General features: G+C 41.7%; 1 protein-coding gene across 4 annotated transcripts in view; it reads right to left on the reverse strand.

Moving 5' to 3' along the window:
* agbl1 (AGBL carboxypeptidase 1) overlaps nt 1-22,020 on the reverse strand; it is a 246,003-nt gene extending 223,983 nt beyond the window's left edge. Inside the window, exons 1-5 of one of the 4 annotated variants that reach the window (XR_015753858.1) lie at nt 21,673-22,019; nt 13,138-13,201; nt 7,475-7,621; nt 6,069-6,200; nt 2,065-2,158 (exon numbers count right to left, since the gene is read on the reverse strand). Coding sequence is in view for 3 of the 4 variants with exons in the window: in XM_087981474.1 (XP_087837600.1) it covers nt 2,065-2,158; nt 6,069-6,200; nt 7,475-7,621; nt 13,138-13,201; nt 21,673-21,729 (494 nt within the window). In the remaining variant the exon portion in view is untranslated. Of the gene's footprint in view, nt 1-2,064; nt 2,159-6,068; nt 6,201-7,474; nt 7,622-13,137; nt 13,202-21,672 lie in introns of all 4 variants that reach the window. The other 3 variants (XM_087981474.1, XM_043677060.2, XM_087981473.1) reach the window with 3 other exon arrangements.
* Between the last annotated feature and the right edge of the window lie 3,302 nt (nt 22,021-25,322).

Raw genomic sequence — 25,322 nt, forward strand, 5'->3', positions numbered from 1 at the left:
CCATTCAATCATGGCTGAGGGGCATTTCAACGCCACTTATCCTCACTCTCCCCATATCCTTTAATTCCTTGCTAGAATAAGAATTTTATCAATCTCTGCCTTGAAGACATTTAACGTCCTGGCCGCCACTGCACTCTGTTGCAATGAATTCCACAGGCCCACCACTCTCTATTTCCATTCTAAATTGACCCATCTTATTCTAAGGCTGTGTCCATAGGTCCTAGTATCCCCACATCCTGGAAACAATTTCCCAGCGCCCACTCTTTCTAAGCTATGCATTATCTAGTAGGTTTCTATTAGATCTCCCCTCAATCTTCCAAACGATAATGAATACAATCCCAAGATCCTCAGCTATTCATCGTATATTAGGCCTACCATTCCAAGGATTATCCATATGAATCCCTGCTGGACACACTCCAGTGCCAGTGTGTCCTTCCTGAGGCCCAAAACTGGATACAGTATTCCAAATGGGGTCTAACCAGAGCTTTATAAAGTCTCAGTAGCACATCACTGCTTTTACATTACAATCCTCTTGAGATAAATGTCAAGATTACATTTGCTTTCTTAACCACAGACTCAACCTGCAAGTCAATCTTTAGAGAATCCTGGACTAGCACTCCCAGATCCCTTTGTACTTTGGCTTTATGAATTTTCTCACCATTTAGAAAATAGTCCATGCCTGTTTACTTTTTTCCAAAGCGAAAGACCTTTGCATTTAGATTAGATTTAGATTACATTACAGTGTGGAAACAGCCCCTTCAGCCCAACAAGTTCCACACCGAACCGCCGAAGCGTAACCCACCCATACCCCTACATTTACCCCTTACCTAACACTATGGGCAATTTAGCATGGCCAATTCACCTGACCTGCACATCTTTGGACTGTGGGAGGAAACCGGAGCACCCAGAGGAAACCCACACAGACACAGGGAGAACGTGCAAACTCCACACAGTCAGTCGCCTGAGGCGGGAATTGAACCCAGGTCTCTGGCGCTGTGAGGCAGCAGTGCTAACCACTGTGCCACCGTGCCGCCCACTTTGCTCACATTGAATTTCAGCAGCCATTTCATGGATCACTCTCCTAAAATGTCTAAATCTTTCTGCAGCCTCCCCAGCGCCTCAGTACTACCTGCCTGACTTCACATCGTCAGCAAACCACCAGAATGCCCCCAGTCCCTTCATCCAGATCATTAATATATAAAGTGAACAGCTGGCGCCCCAACACTGAACCCTGCGGGACACCACTTATCACTAGCTGCCATTCCGAAAAATAACCTTTTATACCAATTCTCTGCCTTCTGTCAGACAGCCAATCCTCAATCCATGCCAGTAGCTCATCTCAAACACCATGGGCCCTCACCTTACTCAGCAGCCTCCCGTGAGGCACCTTATCAAAGACCTTTTGGAAGTCGAGGTAGATAACATCCACTGGGTTTCTCTGGTCTAACATACTTGTTACCTCTTCAAAGACAGTCACCCAAGGCTGGAATCAAATCTGGGACCCTGGCTCTGTGAGGCAGCTGTGCTAACCACTGAGCCAACATAGGATGTTTCAATTAATGGGGAAATCTAAAACTCAAGTGGGGGATGGTATGCAGTATTAAAGCAAAGGTGTCTCCCATTTAAGGCAAAAGTGAAGAAGGAATTTTCTCTTTCTCAGAGAGGCATTAATGCCCAGAATTGGAAGCTACTGTGCAATTGTTGCACTCACAACCCCCAATCTACCCTGCGTCACTCCCACCAGAAAGACTAAGCAGGGCTCTTTCACCGAAGTTGCAGCGCATCTGAAAGAAAATGAACAAAAAGTGAGCCTGAGGTCAATGAGTAGAAACCACCCCAGCAGCTCTTCCATACCAACTGGCACAAGAATCTAATATGAGAGACTGAGTCCAGACCTACCCAAGGGCAAATAATGATGAATAGACAATAACATCAAACACTTAATTTTCATGTAATCATCACAGTGAAACAGCTGAAAGCATTCAGCCAAGCAGGGAGAAATCATCCTGAGGCAGAGTGTACATTGAAGATTAACTGTGCAAAATTACGGGTTTCAATCCTTACCTTACAGCCTTTGTGTTCCTGGTTGTATACGGAGATATCAGTTTGAACAGCAGTCTTGTAATTCCACTCTTACCGAGTGCAGCACCAGTTACAACTGAAAAGCATTAAATGTATAAACTTTACAAACAAATTCTGCGAAGGCAAGGTTATATCACGCACTTGACCAAATTATCAGGAAGGTTTAGCACTGGCATGCCAAGCAGTTTTGTTCTCGCTAACCTGACATTAATGTGTACAAGCCTGTTGAAATTAAGACCTGCCTCAGTGTCATAGTCATAGAGATGTACAGCACAGAAACAGACCCTTCAGTCAAACTCGTCCATGCTAACCAGATATCCTCAACTAATCTAGTCTCATTTACCAACACTTGGCCCATATCCGTCTAAACCTCTCCCATTCATATGCCCATCCAGATGCCTTTTAAATACTGCAATTGTACCAGCCTCCACTACTTCCTCTGGCAGCTCATTCCATGCACGTAACACCCTCTGCATGAAAATGTTGCCCTATAGGTCTTTTTTATATCTTTCCCCTCTCACGCTAAACCTATGCCCTCTAGTTCTGGACTCCCCAACCCCAGGGAAAAGACCTTGACTATTTATCCTATCCATGCCCTCTATAAACCTCTATAAAGTTTTATAAACCTCTATAAAGTCACCCCTCAGCCTCCGACGCTCCAGGGAAAACAGCCCCAGCCTGTTCAGCTGCTCCCTGTAACTCAAATCCTCGAACCCTGACAACATCCTTGTAAATCTTTTCTGAACCCTTTCAAGTTTCACAACATCTTTCCAATAGGAAGGAGACCAGAATTGCATGCAATATTCCAAAAGTGGCCTAACCAATGTCCTATTCAGCTACAACATGACCTCCTAACTCCTGTACTCAATACTCTGACCAATAAAGAAAAACATACCAAATGCCTTCTTCACTATTCTATCCACCTGCAACTCTACTTTCAAGGAGCTATGAACCTGCACTCCAAGATCTCTTTGTTCAGCAACACTCCTTAGGACTTTACCATTAAATGTGTAAGTCCTGCTCTGATTTTCTTTTCCAAATTGCAACACCTCACATTTACCTACATTAAACTCCATCTGCCACTCCTCAGCCCATTGGCCCATCTGGACCAGATCCTGTTGTACTCTGAGGTAACCTTGTTCACTGTGTTACAGTACACAAAAACATTAAGTTTGTATTAGTATTGTTTGCAAATTGAACCATCTAATTTTATTGTATTATTGGTTTGTTTTATTTTTGCTTTAAATAGGTAAATTAACTGTTAAAGCCTAAAAGTCTGAGGTTTGGTCTGTTATCTTTAGGTGATAAGGAAGATGGAGCTGATAGCCAAGGTAAACTGTAAAAAGAGTTCTCTGTCACCTCGCTATCACAACTGGTGAAGATACTCTTTTGGAACAGGATCAAATAAAATTGGAAAATGTAACGACAGATCACTCTTTCTAGTGTTATTGAAGCTACCCTGAGATCATGAACTGATTAGGTTGAATAGCCTGTTTTTGTGCTGCTTATCCTCTGAAATCAGCAAGACCAATTATCATTTCCCTATTGATAATTCTCCCACCCAAACGGGGAAAGGAATTAGACCTTTGTCGCCATCTCCCTCTCACATTGTCACTCAGGGGGCAAGTGCATGGTCAGTAATGCTTCCTTTGATCAAACAGATATTGCATACAAGTGCCTGTGATCAGAACAGAGCAGCACACAACTGCCTGAGGTCAACATTAACCAGAACAACTCCCTAGAAAGGGACATATACCAGATGAAACAGGCTGTGATCAGAAAACACATTGGAAACGTGTCAGGGTGACATACTACAGAGGTACTTTATGAGTAAAAAAAAAACCTCATTATTATAAGGCAACAACTTCTGGAATAGACAGCATACTGAGGAGGGTCACGTTGGAAATATTTAACAACTAGATTTATTGAAATGGGCAATGTCAATAGCCAGAGTTAAGTACCGAGACAAGAGCAGAGGAAACATTAATGCTGCGCATCAGAAGCAAGGTCACAGAATTGGAACATTAACTCTGTATTTTCTCTCTCTCTCTCTCTCTGTATGATGCTGCCTGCACTTTCAGCATTTGCTGTTTCTGTTTCAGACCAGCAGTATCAAACTATATAGCCGAAGGAAAAGCATGTATAACAAATATGGTCAAAATGTGTGAAAATGAAAAAAAGAAATGAATAAGAGACAAAAATCAACATTGCTGGAAAAGCTCAGCAGATCCGGCAGCATCTGTGGAGAGAAATCAGAGTTAACGTTTCAGGTCGAGTGACCCTTTCTCATAACTAATGGTAGCCAGATAAATGTTGGGTTATCTGCAGAAGATAGGGTGGGGGGAGGGGTTAAGGAATTAAAAATAGATGGAGATAGAGCCCAAAGAGAGAGAAGAGCAATCAGATATATAAAGGAGTGAATAACAATCTGGCTAAGAGGGTGAATAACTATTAATGGGGACTGTTCGTAGCTAACAAGGGTTGTGTGGAATAACTGACTATATGTCAACAAGTCCTGGTGTGTGGGGGCTGGGGTAAGGACATGGGAGAGCTCAAGCCTGAAAATTATTGAACTCGATATTGAGTCCAGAAGGCAAGGTCCCCAAGTGGAAAATGAGGTGCTGTTCCTCCAGCTGAGCTTCACTGGAGCACTGCAGCAAGCCTGAGACAGAGATGTTGGCCAGGGAACAGGGTGGTGTGTTAATGAGGCAGGTAACTGGAAGCTCAAGGTCTTTTTTGAGAACAGGACACAAGTGCCTGTGAAATGGTCACCCAGTCCATGCCTTGTTTTCCCAGTGTAGAGGAGATCACATTGTGAGCAGTGAATACAGTTGACTAGATTGTGTGAATTGCAGGTAAAGTGCTGCTTCACTTGGAAGGTGTGTTTGGGCCCTTGGATACTGAGGAGGGAGGGAGTAAATGGGCAGGTGTTACACCTTTGGCAATTGCAGGGGGAGGTCCCGTGAGGCTGTTAGGAGATGGGGGCGGGGGAGGTGGTGGAAGTGGGCTGTTGGGAATGAAGAAAGAGTGGACCAGGGTGTCTCGGAGGGAACGGTCCCTGCGGAAGGCAGACAAGGGAGGGAAGGGGAGGGAATATGTGTCTAGTGATCGCATTTTGCTGGAGGTGGCAGAAATGGCACTTAATGATCCTCTAGATGTGGATGCTGTTGGGATGGTAGGTGAGGACATGGGGGACCCTATTTGCTGTTGTGGGAAGGAGGAGAGGGAGTAAGGGCTGAAGTGAGGGCCTGGGCAATAACAGTGTTGAGGAACCCTCAGTTGAGGAAGAAGGTGGACATTTTGGAGGCTCCCTTGCCGAAGTTCAAAATGAATAGTTGGTTGGTTGTGCTGAATTTGAGTTTGCTGAAAAAAATGTTGTTCTCTCTTCATGCTGATATCCTTGTACTACATTTTATTTATTATTGCACCCAGGCCAATGCAAGACAGAAATCTTGAACAAAATGCTAAATTATTTTCAGTGATGAACAAATACTGTTGATATTGGGAATAAAGCTCCCCCTCCTACCCCGCCACAAGCAAGTATCCAATAATATATTAGAAGTCACAAACCCTGATCAAAGAATGAGTAGCAGATGAGTATAGGACTCTGAAATGAATATCAGAATAATTTTAGCTATTGAAAGGATCAGAGATTTCCTAGTAAGCAAATGAGTGGGGACATTGCATCATGGGAGTAAGTGAATGAGTTAAATTCAATTACGTGAAGCCCAAAGGAAATGATTCAAAGACACTGAAATAAATTTGAAGTGCAGCCAAATGTATTCATAGACACAGCTTATTTGATTTGAATTTCTCAACAAGCTCAGCAGGTAGATTACAAGAATCGCATTCCACTAAAACTGATGTCTAGAGAGTCAGAAATCCTGGAGTCCATTACAAAGCTCTCAATTAATGCAGGTCACAGTAGAACTTGATAGAAGAAGTCATTTAAAGTTTCCACGTTTGTGACCTTCGGTGACACTTACCACTTGTAGCATAGATCTTGAGAACCCACAAACAGGGAGTGACGTACTTGGGCTGTGGTAGACTGTGCTTCAGTAGGTTCAAGGTCTCATTAATGGCTCCAATTTCTTGAGCTTTCTGTCCAAACCTCTTGTCTGTGACAAAACGTCATCAGATATAGTTTTACAAAACTCCAGATGGAGTGACAATTAATTATGTTCCCCTATTCCGTGGTCAAAATGGAGCTGGGACAGATTTCCAAAAGCCTATTATTGACCATAGGATGTTCTCTGTCTTTCTTATATCACTAGAATAAATTGTTCTAGAATCATCCAATGTAAGAAGCCATTTTAGTTCATTCAGCTGGCAATCATGTTTTTCTCCACATTACTACATTCTCCCCAGACACTTTAATAACAAACGCACTTTGTAAAACAACTTGCTTTTAGATCCATTTTGTTACAGGCCAATGGTACACGATATCCAAGATGTAATTCACATAAGCCATATCTGATACCTAATTAAGATTGTATACAGGTTCACCATTATATCCCAGCTGGGATATTCTTCCCTAAGCCACTACCATCAAAAATTAAAGATTCCACATCTTCTGTCCTCACCTTATCAATTTACACTAAGAAAATGATCTCCGTTTGTATGCTCCATTTGAACCCTTACCATTGAAGTCACTGCTTTTGTCTGCCATTCTTAATGTTCAGTGGTATTACATCATAATTTTACACACTGGCCTACAACTGCTTAATAATTTACCTTTTGCAATCTTTCACAACATTTATCACCAATTGTCATTTCCCTAGTTTGGTGTTCTCTGAAAGTTTTGGTTTTGCTTCTCAATTTCTGATCTATGATAGTTACATCTGTATAGTGCACAAGAAATTCCCTTACGCAACATCACAAACTACAGTTTTACAGCTTTCCAGTAAGAAAAAAAATAATTTTAAGTGTCTGTTTTGAACTTGGCTTTCTAGAAATGACTGTCATACATCCTCTGCCACATTGTTTGTAATTCTATACACAATTACATTTTCTTAACTGTCCTTTCTGCTGCCTTGGCAGATGCTTTGTTGCAATTTCACAAAGTCATAGAGTCATACAGCATGGAAACAGACCCTTCAGTCCACCAAGTCAATACTCACCATAATCTCAAACTAAGCTCATCCCACCTGCCTACACTTGGCCCATTTCCTTCCAAACCTTTCCTATTCATGAACTTATCCAAATGTTTTTTAAACATTGTAACTGTACCCGAATCCACCACTTCATTCCACACATGAACCACTCTCTGTGTAAAAAAGTTGTCCCTCATGTTCTTCTTAAATCTTTCACCTCTCACCTTAAGACCACATCAATAGCATTTCCTTTCTCAAATGCCAAAATGCAAAATACAACATTAAACTCTGTTTCTTACCTCTTTGTCCAACTTTGACGATCAAGTGCAATAGAGGCAAGAGGACATCGTAATTTGGAGGAAATATTCTGGTCATGTTAATTAGTGTATGCAAGAGTGCCTCACTGCCTCCTTTAGAAATCATGTAACGGATCCTTTTGACTGTCCCTAAAACAAAATGAAGATTAAAAAAACGTAATAAAATGTTAATCTAACATCTTATCATATATAAAGCTTCACATGAGCAAAACCAAGATTTAAAAATGATGCAAAGCAAAGGAAAGAGCAATTAGGACAAATAGCGTAGCCAAAGGAGTTTGTTTTAAAGAGATTCTCAAAGGTGGAGATGTAGAGAAGTAATGGAAGTTAATTCTCTTCACAAGTTGGCATAAGTTTGATGAGCTTCTCTAAAATGTGACCTGATGATGCTGAAGGAATACCAGCCAAGAACCATCTCAGGTTTCTGTTTCTTTGGCATTGGATTACACTACTTTCGGTCTGAATAGAATGTTTTGTATGTAGGAGGCTAGTGCACGAAGAACTGAGTTTGTGCGAGTATGGCAGAGTGATTACAAAACAGAAGGAGTCCATTCAGCCTGCTGTGTCTATACTGGATTTCTAAAGGAGCAATTCACCTGATGCCCTCCCTGGAACCCTTTACCTAATAAACCAATTGCTTCTTGAATGCCCCAGGTGGACTGTCTCCACCATAGTCCCAGGCAGTGTATTCCAGCTCCTAACCATTGTTGCAACAGGAAGATTTTTCTCATGCTGCCATCGTTTTTATTGCCAATCATTTTAAACCTGTGTCATTTGGTTCTCAGTACTTACCCAGCTCGGAGGTTTCTCCATCTCTACTCTGTCCACATCCCTCACAATTCTGAAGACCAACACTCCTCTCAGCCTTCTCTTTCTCCAAAAGAAACTCTTCCCAACTTCTTGAACCTATTTCCATAACTGAAGCTCCTCATCCCTGGGATCATTTCCATGAATTCCTTCTACATGCTTCCTGATGCTGTCCAAATGTGGTGCCCAGAACTGGACACAATATTCTAGATGAGGCTCAACTTGTGTTTCATGGAGTTATAGTGTAACTTCCCTGCTTTTGTACTCTATACAGTACTCCTATTAATAACGTCTGTATGCTTTATGAACTACTTTCCAACCCTTTCCACCACTTGCAATAATTTATGTTGCTATGATCTTCATAGAGACTGGTAATGTTTAGAAAGAAATAACACCACAGCTAGATTTTACATTTTAAAGCATTTAATGTAACAAATGGCTAAAAGCTTTAATGCCGAGACACTGTTTTTCCTTTACGAGGCAACTTATATTTCAAACATCAGAGAAGAACAATCCCTTTTTATACTCAGTGCTGATTACACTCTTCACAGAATTACTGTCTTTTAGCAAACGGGTCACAGGTGCGCCTAGCTTCCAATGAGTTAATATACCTCCATGTTACAAAGCACGTCCATGGCTCGTCACTTTCCTCAGTTTTTGGAGAATTTGTTCAACCCACTGCTAGGAGTAAATCCTGTTCTGATGATACTTGTTGCCCCTGGCCATGCCAGAACAAATCTCCTGGGATCGGTGCATTTTTTTGACTGGAGGCTATACAACCAATGACCTGTTCCCCCCTCCTGTTCTTTTATAGCATAGTCATTTACAACCCAATTCCTCCAAAACCTTTCTGGGGCTTTGGAGGAATGCACTTTGGATTCTCATTCCCAGACTGGGTACAGAGACACAGGAGAGGTCCTGGCTCTGCAAACCTAAATATGTTTTTCTGAATGTGAATATTTTTCCCCAATGCAATGAAGTCTACAGTCCAGTTCCTTTATTTAATAGAACGTCATTTCTCCTCATGTGTGCATGGATCCTGAGGTCTCACTATGGTGGATACATAGTCCTCAGTTTGTTAAGGGAAAGGGGAATAGGTGCTGGTTGAGGGCGTGAATTGTCATGAGTTAGCGATAAGTTAGCATGCACTTCAATGGGTCAGGGTTACAGGTTACAGAGGCTGACATGGAGATTGTGGGAGGGCCTAAGAGTGAAGAGATGTTTAGAAATGAATGGCCAAGCTTCCAGTTTTTGATGCAAGGGAAGGCTGGATTAGAATTGGAGAGAGTAACCAATGAAGACTTGAGGAGGATTCCCAAATGTGAGCTGGCATACAGACTAGCACAGGGCTCTGGCATTGTGTCCATTGGTTAAAAAGAGAGATTAACACATAAAGCATTCCTCAAGCCCTCACCCCCACGTGCTCCCCATGCACCAGCTGTGCAACATATTCCACCTAACGTATCATAGCCCTGCACATACCCCATTCTGAATTATGAACAGAACATCTCTTCACTCTTAGACCCTTCCATAACCTCCATGCCAGTCTCTGTAACCAATCCCAGACACATTAAAGCCAATGCCAACTTATCGCTAACTCGTGACTACCCTCGCCCTCACCCAGCACCTATTTCCCTTTCCCTTAATATCCTGAGGACTATGTATCCACCATAGGGAAACCTCAGGATCCATGCACACATGAGGAGAAATAAAATTCTATTAAATAAAGGAACTGAATTGCAGACTTCATTGCATTGAGAAAAATATTCATATTCAGAAAAACATATTTACCACTTTTGAATTTCTTTGCCTCAATCAGGTCTTATCAAAACAACCATTTCATTCTAATGGAACAAGCAATAAATTCATAATTCCGCATCAATAAGGCCAAAATCTAGTAATCAATTCTTTGTGAAATCAGTCATGCAGCATTAATCCAGTGATGGAAATCTTTAGGCTTATGTCAACGGATAGAGTAAAATAGATTACAGTCTTCTTTTAGACTTTAATGACATGTCTTTCAAAGATTGAAGGGACTGTATTTACTTAAAATGCCTTGACAGTCTTAATAACCCCTGACTGATGGTTGACAGCTTTGACAGTTATTTGACAGCTTTACAATGAGACTATACACTTTTACGCACATTTATGCCTACTTTTAACAATTCTAAAGGCACCTGACCTGTCTCAGAGGAGATGTTCAGCAGGTTGAACCTGAATTTACAGAGGCAACATTTTTGAAACATGCAAAGATTCTTAGGATGAAAGGTGGATGCGGAAAAGATTTGTCCCTTTGTGGGAGGGTTTAGAACCAGAAGCAAGATTAGAGTGGTGCTGGAAAAGCACAGCAAGTCAGGCAGCATCTGAGAAGCAGGAAAACCAACATTTCAGGCAAAAGCCCTTCAGTACCCACTTCTGTTTAGATCCAGAGGCCACAATCTCAGACTAAGAGATCACACATTTAAGACAACAATGAGGAAGAATTTGTTCTCTGAGGGTAGTGAATACATGGATTTCTTTCACGCAGAGGGCTGTCAAGGCTGTGTTGTTAAGTATGTTCAAGGCCAAGACAGACAGCTTTTTAAATCAGCCAGGGAATCAAAGGTTTAAAGAAAAAGCAGGAAAGTCGAGTTGAGGATTGCCAGATCAGCCATGAACTCACTGACAGGCACAGCAGACTCAATGGGCTAAATGCTCCGACATCTTATGGCCTACCTTCCCTAAATGTGTCCCAGAACCAAATCTAAATGATATCATACTTCTTCAAAAAAGGGATACCAAACAAATCCACAACATTCAGACTTCTCTTCCCAGATACTTATTTCTCTATGTCTCTAGAACACCTTGTATCCAGGTATGTTTACTATCTAGTTCCTGTCTCTCTTTGAGCTAGGTCTCCATTTATGCTATAGGCTATACATCCAAATGGCTACCTGCTCCTGACACTCACCAATCTTATTTACCACACTCCACACATTCATATACATGCACAGGAACACTAATTTAGACTTTATTACTTATCCATTACTCTGAATCACCTAATATTTTCTATTGTAGAATGTTGGTATTCCTCTCTAAGATTTGGTCCTGGTTCCCATTCCCCTGCCAAGTTTGGTTTAACTCTTTCAAATAGCACAAACAAATTGGCCCACAAAACAACAGATCCCAGCTCTGCTTGTGCAACCCTTTCAGTCCAATCCCACAGATATCGAGAGTGTGGTGTTGGAAAAGCACAGCAGGTCACGCAGCGTCCGTGGAGCAGGAGAGTCAACGTTTCCGGCATAAGCCCTTCCTCAACCCATTCAATCCATTCACGCAGATAGCTGGTCACATCATTCCAAGAATAGAAAGCCTTTCCTTCTGTTCAATCACTTCAGTCACACACATTCACCCACCTCATTCTCCTATTTCCATTTAGAGATTTATTTAGTAAAGATTTAGTGGAGATTTATTTATTTACTATTTCTATTTAGTAATTTAGAGATTTACTCTGAGGTCCTGCTTGCTAATTTCCTGCCTAGCATTCTAAATTATGACTTCACGACCATAGGGCTCTGTCTCCCTGGTCATAGACCATGACCATCACCATCTCTGACAGGGTGCTCTGCAACTGTTTAATGACTTGCTTGACCCTAGCAACCGGGAAAGCAACCTGGATTTACATCTGTGGCCCCTAAAATGCCTCTCTGTTCCCCTAATATCAAATCTCCTGTAGCTATTGCTCTCCCAGCTTTCTTTGCGCTCCCCTCCATGTACAGCTTAGGCCAATTGTAGTGCTTTCTGGCTGCACTCCCAAGATGAGCCTGTACTTATATCATTATTTAGAATTGAACACTGGTTAGAAGGTGAAGTATACTCAGCGACACACGTACAACCCCTCCGCCCTTCTCAAATGCCTAGTGTTCCTCCATTCCCTCTCTCCTTAAGCCACAGGTGAACACACCTATAAACATGTCACCTACAAATTTACCACCTTAGGAAAGGCATCAGTGACTGTACAATCTCCAAAACCCAGGCTTCAAGCTGCTGTATCTGAGGAGCCCTCCTGCACATGTGGTTACGCAGGATAAGGTAAGTTTCCCACATGGAACAAGATATACACTGGAGAGCTCAGAGCAATGAATTTCTTATCTCAGCTTGCTAGCACAGAGAGGAAGCAGTGTCCTCAACTATTCTCATGCTAAGTCATATAGCAATGTGCGATGTGGGAAATCTGCAATCAGGAAATGGGAGAAGTTCAGACAGATAATCCTTTATTTTGTTTAATATTCTTCTTTTAGGTAAACGGCTTTCAAAATTTGGTCTGTAAGTCCAGCAATACTGAATGATAAGGTTGGTGAAATAATTAACATTTCCTGGCTATGTACTGAGACTGCAAAGACACAGTAAGGTGAACATACCTTTCCACACCATCAACTTCATTAATATCAGATCAGTGAACTGAAACCATTTTGCGAACTAAAATTAGGGGACAGGCTACTGTAAAGAGATCAAAGCATGGAACAGTGGGACTGTGGACTGCAGTTGCAGCCAGCTGTCCTGAGAGTGATAGGATGTGAGTTCCAGTCTCAAATGTGCTACCAGGGAATATATTGAATGAATGCCAGATACTTCCCATACATGGGGAATTACTAACCACAGTCACTTTCATAATTATGAAACTGCATTGTTGGAGACATGTACAATTCCCATCTCAGCTCACAGAAATGAAAGAAAAGGCTCAGGAGAAAGTGATAAAACAAAATTATTCAACCTAAACGACACTAACTGTGACAGCTTTCAACCAGAATTTCCATGCAAGTAATGAACAGCAATTGAATTTTGTGGCACATACTTACCTGCCGATAGCAATTCATCCAGAATTTGCAGGATGCTGAGAGTATTTTGCACGTCATACGAACTCTACAACAAAATAGACAAAAAACATGAAACCTAAACAGGATTGTGTTTGACCTATGCCTTTTATGCAATGAACCCATGGTATAGGATACAATTAATGAGCTTGCTGTTTATTAGATGCAGCTCAGATGGCAACACTTCTCCTCTAAGTCAGAGGGCTGTGAGTTCAAGAACCACTCCAGAACTAAGATCAAGGCTAACATTGCAGTGTAATACTTAAGGAATGCTCCTCTGATGGATGTGTTGTGTTTCAGATGAAACTTTAAACTAAAGCCAATTCTGCCCTCACGATTAAAGATCCCACAGGGCTATCTCAAAGAAGATCACAGGAGTTATCTCTAAAGCCCTGGTCAATATTTGCCCCTCAACCAACACAAAATAAACAAATTATCTGGCCATTTTCACATTGCTTATTCCCACACACAGCAATCACATTACCCACATACAACAGACTATAAAAGTATTTCATTGGCTATATTTGTGCTTTAGGATGGCCAGTGGATGTGAAAGGTGCTATGTAAATGCAAGTTTTTCTTTCCAGTGGGACAATAGAAATTGGCTCCAGGTCACTGTTTCAATCAGCATTCTGACATTTGCCCTCATTGACATATATTTGTTTTTTGCTTTTTTTCATTGCCGTTATAGAGTCATACAAAAACAGGCCCTTTGGCCCAACTCGTCCATGCTGACCAGATTTCTTAAATTGAACTAGTCCCATTTGCCTGCATTTGGCCTATATCCATCTAAATCTTTCAAAACCCTGTACCTGTCCAAATGTCTTTTAAATGTTGTAAATGTTTAAATTGATCTGTTTCTAAAATGAGTGATTGCCATGCCAACAGTATATTTTTAAAATAATTGGTCTTTTGTACACAGAGTCTGATTAGAAAAACCAGAATGTGCATTTACATTCAACATTTTGAAGCCTTGGTACCATTTACCTACATGCCCTTTTCTCTAAAACTTACCCAAGACTTATTTGAATTGACTTTGTATAATGGTCAGTTGACTGTCACAGACTTTAGGCTCATCACCTGGCATTCAAAGCAGAACAACCTCTCACCCAGAACAACCTTAATCAGCTTTTAGATTGAGAATAAACTGCAACCACAACAAATATATAATTGCTGGCCTCTGGAGACCAGCCAACAAAGTACTCACATTCCGTGCAGGCCAACTATCTTTGAAATAGTGCGTTGCCTAATTTCAGACTGTCAATAAGCTGCAAATTTTGCAGCTTTGTTCATCGTAAAACATGCAATGATACGAGGGAAGTACGTTCAGAAATATGTCTCTTAGCACTCTCCAGACAACCAGAGAGCAATTGAGTTTTGAATTATAGAATACATTAGAGATGGAGGCCATTCAGTCCATCAATCTAACTGAGGTAATCAATTGATCCGGCTTCTTCACTCTTGCTGCACAGCTCTCTAAGTATTTTCCTGATGGATATTTATCTATTTTACACCAATTTACCAATCTGCTGATCAATTTGTGTGTTGACAAAGGTTTTCTAATGGACATATTTTTATATTCAAAAACACAAACATTTTGGCATTGCATCAACATTTAGTGACAGCAACTAGCTGGGTCCCAATTTTTTCAAGTAGTTCTCAAGCTGCTGGACTAGACAGGTCTCCATAACTTGGCCAGTCTCTGCGCTAATGCCCGGGATTGCAGCTTCTAAATGCTGGTGGTGGTAACTTTGTCTAGGATGGGAACTTCCAACTACAGTATCCAAAGAGTTCAATCTGGCTATTTGTGCTGACAGTGTTGTGTCACCACTGGAACAGATGATAAATTAAAAAGAGTTGAGTGAATGCTTGTGGAAGAGTGAAGGCAAGTGGAGGATGGAGGCGTGAAATAGGTTGTACTGAATGGGAGACAAGTAGAGTGAAGTGGAAATTTGATAAAGAAAGGCTGAAGGAAAAGGCAGAAACAAATTAGTGGACAGAGGAGTAAAGGTATAATCGGTGCTTAGGATGGGGCAAGATGGAAGAGGGTAGGCATGAAGTCTGAAGTGAAGGGAAATAATGTAAGGCCAAATGGAAGAGGTGTCTTTTAACTGGCTTGTAGGAGAAAAAACACATTGAAATGATTGGGAAGGTGAAGACCAATGCTAACATGAATATCAGGTTGGAGGTGACAATTTCTCTACAAGGTGATGAAGAGATGGATTGTGTACATAGTGTCACTGAACTAGGGCAACAAGGGCAGCATACATTTCTTAGCTGGGAACACACAAGTGGTCTTATGTCGTAGTGCTGTTGAAATTCCATGTGTTGCTTTATTTCTTTCATAACTGGGATGGTTATTAATTGTTGAATGCAAAAGTTATCAAAATCAATTGAGATACAACTTTTAATGTTAAAATTCAAAATTAGCTGAGGAAGCATCCAACCTTCCTTTAATGTTTTGATTTTTGGGGGCTTTTATTTGCATAACTCCTTTCATCCCTACTGTCCACATAAAAGAATATTGTGTATACCCACTTCTCAAATTACAAAGTTTGTATAATTTCTTGCTTTGATGTGTCAAGATTGTTCCAAGGGTTATTGGGCATTTGTGCTGAGTTTTTCAAATGAAACATTGACCAGTTTTAGCTGAATTTTTAAGTTTGGCAGGTGTCATGGCTGCTTTTTGGATTTGCAAACTTCTGCTGTTGAGAAAGGTGATCAACATAAATAAACAGAACCAGCCATATTGCATTGCATAAGGCTGAACAGGCTGGGGCTGTTTTACCTGGAGTACTGGAGGCTGAGGGGTGACCTTATAGAGGTTCACTAAATTATGAGAGGCATGGATAGGATAAATAGACAAAGTCTCTTCCCCGGGATCGGGGAGTCCAGAACTAGAGGGCATAGGTTTAGGGTGAGAGGGGAAAGATATAAAAGAGACCTAAGGGGCAACATTTTCATGCAGAGGGTGGTGCATGTATGGAATGAGCTGCCAGAGGATGTGGTGGAGGCTGGTACAATTGCAACATTTAAGAGGCATTTAGATGGGTATATCAATAGGAAGGGTTTGGAGGGATATGGGCTGGGTGCTAGCAGGTGGGACTAGATTTGGCTGGGATATCTGGTCGGCATGGACAGGTTGGACCGAAGGGTCTGTTTCCATGCTGTATATCTCTATGGCTCTATGACTCTATCCACTTATTGTTTAGATTAGATTAGATTAGATTACATTACATTCCATTACAGTGTGGAAACAGGCCCTTCGGCCCAACAAGTCCACACCAACCAGCCGAAGCGCAACCCACCCATTACCCTACATGTACCCCTTACCTAACACTACGGGCAATTTAGTAAGAGGCCTGGTGGTATTTCAGACAGTGTCCCTGCCTCTCAGTTAAAAGGACCAGGCTTATGTCCCACTCCCAGGAGGACTTGATGCTCACGGTAGGTTTGTTCAGAGTATTCCTGATGAAGGGCTTTTGCCCGAAACATCGATTTTACTGCTCCTCGGATGCTGCCTGAACTGCTGTGCTTTTACAGCACCACTCTAATCTAGACCCTTGTTCAGAGTATAGCCAAAACAAGTCGAGAATCCTTCCAAAGGCAGGTAAGACTCCTGGTCAGCCATGAGTTGGAATGGAAGATAGAACTTCTACCATCACTATCCACATCTCCAACAATTCCCTGGGCAGAAAACTAAAGTAGGAGTTGACTGCTCCACCGCACCACTGCGGGTGAGCAACGCTGCCTATTTGGGATGCCTCAGGAGCTGCCAGCCAATACTCCAGCAGTACCAACAGTGCCACAACACCAGTAGTGGTGGCTCACATTATTGCAGGTAGACCCAAAAAGAAACAAGACTCTGGACCCAGGAGCGAGGTATGTCTATGGCACTGGGTCAGCGAGGGTTTGGAGGGGAGAGCATTGGAATCATTGGGGGGTGGGAAGAAAGTGGAGGGTAGAATCTTTGGGGTGAAAGGAGAGATGCCTCCAGTAAGACAGCTTTTTGAGATTGTATTCCCCCTTTCTTCCTGCCATTTTATAAATCTTTAGAAAAGGTCTCCCAGGCCAGCTGCCCATGGCAGCCATACTTAGAACGTGGGCAACATATTATCAGGATCAATTGAGCTTTTAATAAGTTCAATCTACCCTTCAATATTATTTACACATGGTTAACGGTCTACTGATTTCAGCATTTGTCCACCCTCTAAATTATGGGGGTGATATTGGTGGGGAGGGGAGTGTTACAGAGGAAGATGGTGGGCTAGCCACCCTGTCTACATTGGATCCCATCCATTCAAAACACACCCACAGGGGCAAGTAACATCCAGCTCCCGGAGTGAACGGTAACACGCCACCACCTGGGTGGCATTTGATTGAGATTGCCAACCAGTGAACAGCTCTCTCAGCTCAATAGCAGCTACAGGCTCATGGCAAGTAGAAACTGTGTTTGGGGTTAGCCTAGAAAGCTATTAGTAACAGGAGCTTTTACTCTGTTAACTTGCGCTGCGTTCCTCGTTTAACAAGTTGCATCTAAAAATCTCATACATGGATAAATCATTGTGAAACACAATGACCAGTGTAATCATGCTGTTTGCTTGTTCTCTCTTGGTTTATCACATATTGAACCTGTTTTATGAGTTTGCTCTTTGTAATGGTTTACATCTCCAGTTGGGGGCCTAGATTATTGGACAGTGAAATCATTCAACAGGTGTACCAAAATTAGATTAAAAATGATTTCATTCCAATCTAATATTTCTGCAGCTGGTCCTTTGCCTCTGCCTTATCCTTTTTCTCCTTCAGGCATAATTTCTACTGTTCTGTCTTGTTTATCTTGGGATGTCTCTTTTTAACTCAAGTATTATACAAGAGGGTATAAAAGAGACATCGGCCTCTATTGTTCCATTGATTACAGAAATTGCCATAATTGTCTCCCTGTTAACAAGCTTGGAGCATATGTTTTCGAATTAATAGGACCCTCGCTGACTGTTTCAGGCATTGATCACAGGCTGCTTATGGTTTTAAATGAAGCTAGGAGTTACACATTTTGCCATGAATTTTTGCAATGTATTCAATACAAAACAGTCAAAATTTCAGAGCTGCTGCGTGAGTGCACTTGACTCAAATTCACTGAAATATTCAAACAGAGTCAGGTAATCTGTCATTGTACTCCTTCATCTTGTTAGAGGAAAGGAGCTACAGAAACAGCTGGTGTTTTATGAAAAAAAAACAGATGAGTACAAACAATAGCAACAATAATTTATATTTATGCAGCACCTTTAACATAATTAAACTTTTCCAGGCACTGAAATGAAGTATGGCACCATGCCAAATGTAAGGAGATAGGCAACCAAATGCTAAGCTAAAATGTTAGGTTTTAAGGGTAATCTTCAAAGAGAACGCCAAGGATTGGAGGTGGGGAGGAATGAGGAGAGAATAAGCCTTTGGGGCCTCAGCAAATGAAGGTGTAGCCAATAATGGTGGAGGATTTAAAATCAAGATTCACAATTTTTTGTTGTTTTCCTTTTCAGATAGACCAATGACAGAATCCAGTTTGCTTTTTTGCAATGATTTCTCTTTTAAGACGCATACATTTTTCCCTTAGTAATCTTTCAAGCCATTGTTTCACCATTCCGAGGATCGAGTCAAATATATCCCAGAACCATGGTCCTATCAAGACCAGCCATAATCCTATTCACACTGGTCTTCATCAACCCTTCTTTGTTTCCAACCTTCATTAATTTCCCTCGCCACCCCTTAGCTCATCTTAGCTTCCAGTCACTGATTCAATGCTGCTTCATCACAATCTCTGCATTTCCACGGTGTTTCTGTCTTCTCATGATGCCTCAGTCCTCATACCTTCTCTGGTTGCCCTGCTATCCTTTGCAGCCTCTTGTGGTTACTCAAATAATATTTCAAGAGACTGAAAGATCCTTTGATTCTTTTCATGGCTTTTTCTGCCTATCTTTTTCTTCTGGCTTTTTGTCTTCTGGCTAAGCATTCTGTTGATCTCTACAAGCCATTCCTATCTGTGCAACTTTAAAACTAATTTGTGAACCACCATTTTATTCATTTTGTTAGGAAATGCAAGTCTTACTCAGTTTCTAATTTAATTATTCCGTCCTCTGCAATTATTTGTACCAGCCAGTTCCTCCTATTTCCAATAACTACTTAAGTTGTTAACCTGTTTTCTGAGCTACAATTTAAATATATTCCCTCTGTCTGCATCTCTTCTGTAGTAATTTCCATTTTTACTGCAAATCTTAGCAGGACTTATACACTTAACGGTAAGGTCCTAAGGAGTGTTGCTGAACAAAGAGACCTTGGAGTGCAGGTTCATAGCTCCTTGAAAGTGGAGTCGCAGGTAGATAGGATAGTGAAGAAGGCATTTGGTATGCTTTCCTTTATTGGTCAGAGTATTGAGTACAGGAGTTGGGAGGTCATGCTGCGGCTGTACAGGACATTGGTTAGGCCACTGTTGGAATATTGCATGCAATTCTGGTCTCCTCCCTATTGGAAAGACGTTATGAAACTTGAAAGGGTTCAGAAAAGATTTACAAGGATGTTGCCAGGGTTGGAGGATTTGAGCTATAGGGAGAGGCTGAACAGGCTGGGGCTGTTTTCCCTGGAGCGTCGGACGCTGAGGGGAGACCTTATAGAGGTTTACTAAATTATGAGGGGCATGGATAGGGTAAATAGGCAAAGTCTTTTCCCTGGGGTCAGGGAGTCCAGAACTAGAGGGCATAGGTTTATGGTGAGAGGGGAAAGATATAAAAGAGACCGACAGAGCAACCTTTTCACACAGAGGGTGTTACGTGTATGGAATGAGCTGCCAGAGGAAGTGGTGGAGGCTGGTACAATTGCAACATTTAGAGGTATTTGGATGGGTATATGAATAGGAAGGGTTTGGAGGGATATGTGCCAGGTACTGGCAGGTGAGACTAACTTGGGTTGGGATATCTGGTCGGCATGGACGGGTTGGACCGAAGGGTCTGTTTCCATGCTGTACATCTCTATGACTCTATGACACTACTCCCATTGCCAAGCACCTTAAAGCTTTAGTTGTTAATCTTTATCATCAAAATGCTGCATTTAATAAATACATTATTAAAATATTATAAGATTCATACCTTGTAACTACACCTCTTACTTCCTCTTGCCCTGATGTGTGGTCTTGCTTATTCTTAAAGTTAAAGCTCAACCGATTAGAAGAGAAATTAGGAACGCTTTATCTTGCAAAACTCATTCCGTCGAATGTATGTGCATGCTGTATCAATTGATTTTTACTGGTAAAAGTATCCAGGGATCAGGTTAGTAAATGGAGTAAAGATTAACATTAGCCATGATTAAATAGAATAATGGAACATAATTAAAAGATTAAATGGCCTTGTTTTTAATCTATGTACAATCCCCAATGTTTACAACGAGCACATCTGTATAAATATGGTTTATTCATTAAACATAATGGCCAGTATAACATAACAGTTTCCATAAAGTTAAAAGCCATTGGACAAATAGCACTGGTGACTGGATACATCGAAATTTGGAAAACAGGAGCAGGACTAGACCATTCGGCCCTCTGAGCCTGCTCCACCATTCACCAACTCAATAACCTGTTCCCATTTTCGCCCTGCACCCTTTGATCCCTTTACCCTGAAGAACCATGTCTAACTCCTTCTTCAAAACATTCAATGTTTTAGCCTCAACCACCTTCTGTGGCACTTTCTGAATTCCACAGGCCCACCACTCTCTGAGTAAAGACACTTCTCCTCATCTCAGTCCAAAATGGTTTAACTCCACATCCTTAGACTGTAACCCCTGGTTCTGGACTCCTAGTCATCAGGAACATCCTTCCTGTGTTTATCCTGTCTATTCCTGTTGGAATTTTATATCTTTCTATGAGATCCCCCCTCATTCTTCTCAACTGCAGTGATCATATTCCTAAGCAATTCTGTCTCTCTTCTTATTGTCATTCCTACCATCCCATCCAGTGGAGATTAATGCCATTATTCACTGAAATATTTGCCAATGAATCTTAAGCTATTTTACCACTTTTGTAATTTGTCAGGAAGCACAACAAACAATAATAGCTGATTAGTAGTCTCTTCCAGCAAGACTTAATTAACAATTTCAGTAGAAATAATCAGGTGAATGGTAGTTTAGAGAAATTTGGAATTATAGTTTTCCCTACAAGCAGAACCATGGTTAATTCACTCAGTGAACATAGGGCCATAATTTTGTTTCTATAAATAATATTAATTTTGAGCAATTTCCACCTAATTTATTCTGTTTCAACAATGTGTCATCTGGAGCGATACGCAAATACACAATTCAAACCTGATTAGGTTTAAGTATGTGCAAACATTCTCACGTTGGAGTAATTTAAAGGTAGTGTTACTTAATGCATTCGAGGAGGACTGTTCACTTTTTCTGAAATTGGAAGCAGTTGAGAAAAGCTACACCTATAAATCTGCTCATAAAAGAGACTTCACTGAATACGAGAAAGGGGCTTCTTACCTTGAGTGTTGAAAGAAGAATTTCCAAGCCTGTTGCATTTCCTGAAGCAGAGGTCATTTCTGCTCTGGTCTTGAACCAACAGAGAGAGACAGAAAAAGTACTTCACTTCCACAACAGAAGCACAAGAGCTCTCCCTCCCTTTCTCTCTCTCTCTCTCTCTCTCTCTCCCTTTTGAAATTGTGAAGAATAAGACTGGCCAGTTGCTTTTGTGGGCAGGTCAGAGGTTGACATCACTTGTCTCTGGCACAAAGGGAGATATCCATTTTCTGATGCAAAAATTTTAATGAGTGCCAAATACAAAATAGCAAAGTGCTGCACACTAAATGGCCAGCCATAGCAACGAAGGACTGCCCCTGCCAAGGAACGAGAGAAGGACAGGAAAGTTGATCTGGCAAACTCGCTGCATTCCCAGCTGAGCTGTTTATCAATCTCAAAGGGAAACAACGTCTACACTTTTCCATCTCTGTCTCCAAATGAAATTAGACACAACGTACTCTGCAGTGTTGTGTTTGGGTAGAACTAATGTCAAACGTACTGATACTGCCCTATTTCACCTTTCCCCTTCTCCACCACCACCTCGCTAACAGAACAGAATTTAGTGCAAGCAATAAAGACTCTGATAAATCAGGAGGATTGTGACTGCCAATCAAATTGTTAAGTAGTACTAAATAGCAAAGCATAAACAAAGCGATAAAGAGCCTTGAATAAATTGCAGCACAGCAGTAACAAAAAAGAATAATGTTCTGAAGCCTTGAGCCACTAAACAGGAAAAGGTAGAAGACTGGCACAATCTAGATGAGATCAGATCTGCTGTCTGCTACGCAGCTGTTGACATTTCATTCTGTTGACTGCAATGGGGCTTCATAATCCATTCAAGTAAGACAGAGATGGAAAGGTTCTTGATTGGGACAGGCATCAAGGGTTACAGGGAGAAGGCAGGAAAATGGGGATGAGAAACATATCGGCCATGTCCATCGGCAGAACGAGGTGATGGGCTGAATAGCTCCCATGTCTTAAGGCCTTTTCATCAAAAGCAAATAATAATTGTCCACATTTTAGTGATATCTCAAGAATGGTTTTCCTTCAAGTGTTCTGGTATCTTTTCTTGTGCAATTCTATGCCATTCTCCTCATTAATTAGGCATCCCACCTCCACTGCATTGCTTTTGCACAATCCTGCGCTCAGCAATGATACAAGTACAGATTCCAGAACCTTCTGACATTCTCATCTCTGGGCAATGCATTGATATCCCAGGCATGCACCATTTCAAAAAATTGCCAGTCATGAAATGTGCACACTCTAATTCCAAAGGGCGGAGTTTCAAAATTCAAATTGGCACTTGGAGTGGTTGGAATGAGGTTAGCCAGGTGGATCTCACTGAGAATGAGTTCCCTGATCAGGGCTGTTAACCTGGGCCAATCAGAAAGTGCTGGTTGACAGATGCAAACAGGAGTTTAGCACTGCCCTTTGATGTGAAGGGCAGTGTTTGTCACTGGCCACCCGGGTGTTTTCCTATCTTCCTGGTGGTGGAAATTGAATAAAGATTCGTGCAAAAAAAAAACAGGTGTGTGGGGAAAAAATAAGCACTACCGCACTTAGGTGGTAGTGTGAGGGTTAAAAAAAAAGAAAGAAAAAAAAATAATCTGGAGTGTCTCCAACACTAAAAAAAAACAGGTGTGCTTGCCCTTTGATGTGAAGGGCAGTGTTTGTCAAATAAAAACAATAAAAAAAAAGCAAACAGGAGTTTCTGTCACTGGTCACTCGGGTGTTTTCCTTTCTTCCTGGTGGTGGAAATTGAATAAAGATTCATGCACCTTGTGTCTTTCACTGTGTCTCACACCTGCGCACACACACACCATGGGTGCTGGGGGAAAAAAATAAGCACTAAAAAAGAAAACAAAAATAAAAAGAACAGGAGTGTTGCAGGGAGTGGAGTGCATCATTTCTCCCTCCAACTCTATTTTGATTTAGTCCCTACCCTCCCCCTCACTGTTTTGATCACACAGCACTGTCCCTTGATGTGAAAGGCAGTGTTTGTCACTGGTCACTCGGGTGTTTTCCTATCTTCCTGGTGGTGGAATTTGAATAAAGATTTGTGCACTTTGTAACTTTCACTGTGTCTCACACCTGCACACACACAACATGGGTGCTGGGGAAAAAAATAAACACTACCGCACTTAGGTGGTAGTGTGGGGGTTTAAAGGAAAAAAAGGAAAAAAAGGAAAAAAAGGAAAAAAAAGGAAAAAAAAGAAAAAAGAAAAAAAAAGCAAACAGGAGTTTCTGTCACTGGCCACTCGGGTGTTTCCTTTCTTCCTGGTGGTGGAAATTGAATAAAGATTTGTGCACCTTGTGTCTTTCACTGTGTCTCACACCTGCACACACACACCATGGGTGCTGGGGGAAAAAAATAAGCACTGAAAAAGAAAAAAAATAAATAAAAAGAACAGGAGTGTTGCAGGGAGTGGAGTGCATCATTTCTCCCTCCAACTCTATTTTGATTTAGTCCCTACCCTCCCCCTCACTGTTTTGATCACACAGCACTGCCCTTTGATGTGAAGGGCAGTGTTTGTCACTGGTCACCCGGGTGTTTTCCTATCTTCCTGGTGGAGAAAAAGAAAATGCAAACAGGAGTTTCTGTCACTGGCCACTCGGGTGTTTCCTTTCTTCCTGGTGGTGGAAATTGAATAAAGATTTGTGCACCTTGTGTCTTTCACTGTGTCTCACACCTGCACACACACACCATGGGTGCTGGGGGAAAACAAATAATAATAAGCACTACTGCAGTTAGGCGGTAGTGTGGGGTTTTTTTAAAAAAAAAATTAATTAATCAATTTTTAAAAACCGGAATGTCAGAAAAAAAACAAACAGGAGCTTCAGATAGTGTCCTCAGTCGAGGGGCTGGCTGGTCAGAGCCCATGTACTATGCACGTGTAAATATGGACTAACTTGGTGATGGGATACCAGCCTCTGGCAGTCATTTCAGCACCCTACATTGTGGAAGAGGTAGGGGATGGCCTTGCTGTCCACCCTCATGGGTGGAATTAACTTCCAGAGGAAGTGGTGGATGTGGGTGCAGTTACAACATTTAAAAAACCATTAGATAAGTATACGGATAAGAAATGTTTGGAAGGAGAGGTCCAGAAGGAGGCAGGTGGGACTAGTTTAGTTTTGGATTGTATTTAACATCGACTAGTTGGACCAAAGGGTCTGTTTCCGTGCTGTATGACTCTATGAAACCACCATGAAATCACATGCAGGGAGGCCAGTACATCCATTAGGTTGCACTGCTCTCCAATTACCACCACAGTAAACTATTCTTAAGATGCTCAATCTTCCAACCGCTCTATCCACCCAGTCTCCATCCACAAGAGAGCTGCCCCTCCTGACATCAACTCCTCCTCCTCCTCCACTTTTCAGAAGCCTCAAGTCTGTTCAAGGGTATAGCGGCAAAGCTTTGACCTGAGCTGCTCAGATCCTTTCACATCGAAGGGTCGGTGAGTTGGATTTAACTATATGGTCACAAGTTGGTGATCACCTCACTGGCACATCTCTGCGACTGGCTGAGGAAGAGACACTCCAAGTGACTGGCACTCAGAGGAAAGCCAGAGGCCAGGCATTTGCTCAACCCAGAGGGTCATCCATTAGTGCCT

This window comes from Chiloscyllium plagiosum, unplaced genomic scaffold, assembly GCF_037043375.1.
Source record: "Chiloscyllium plagiosum isolate Xiang-an unplaced genomic scaffold, Cpla_swu_hap1 HiC_scaffold_39, whole genome shotgun sequence".
In the NCBI taxonomy this organism is placed as follows: Eukaryota; Metazoa; Chordata; class Chondrichthyes; order Orectolobiformes; family Hemiscylliidae; genus Chiloscyllium; species Chiloscyllium plagiosum.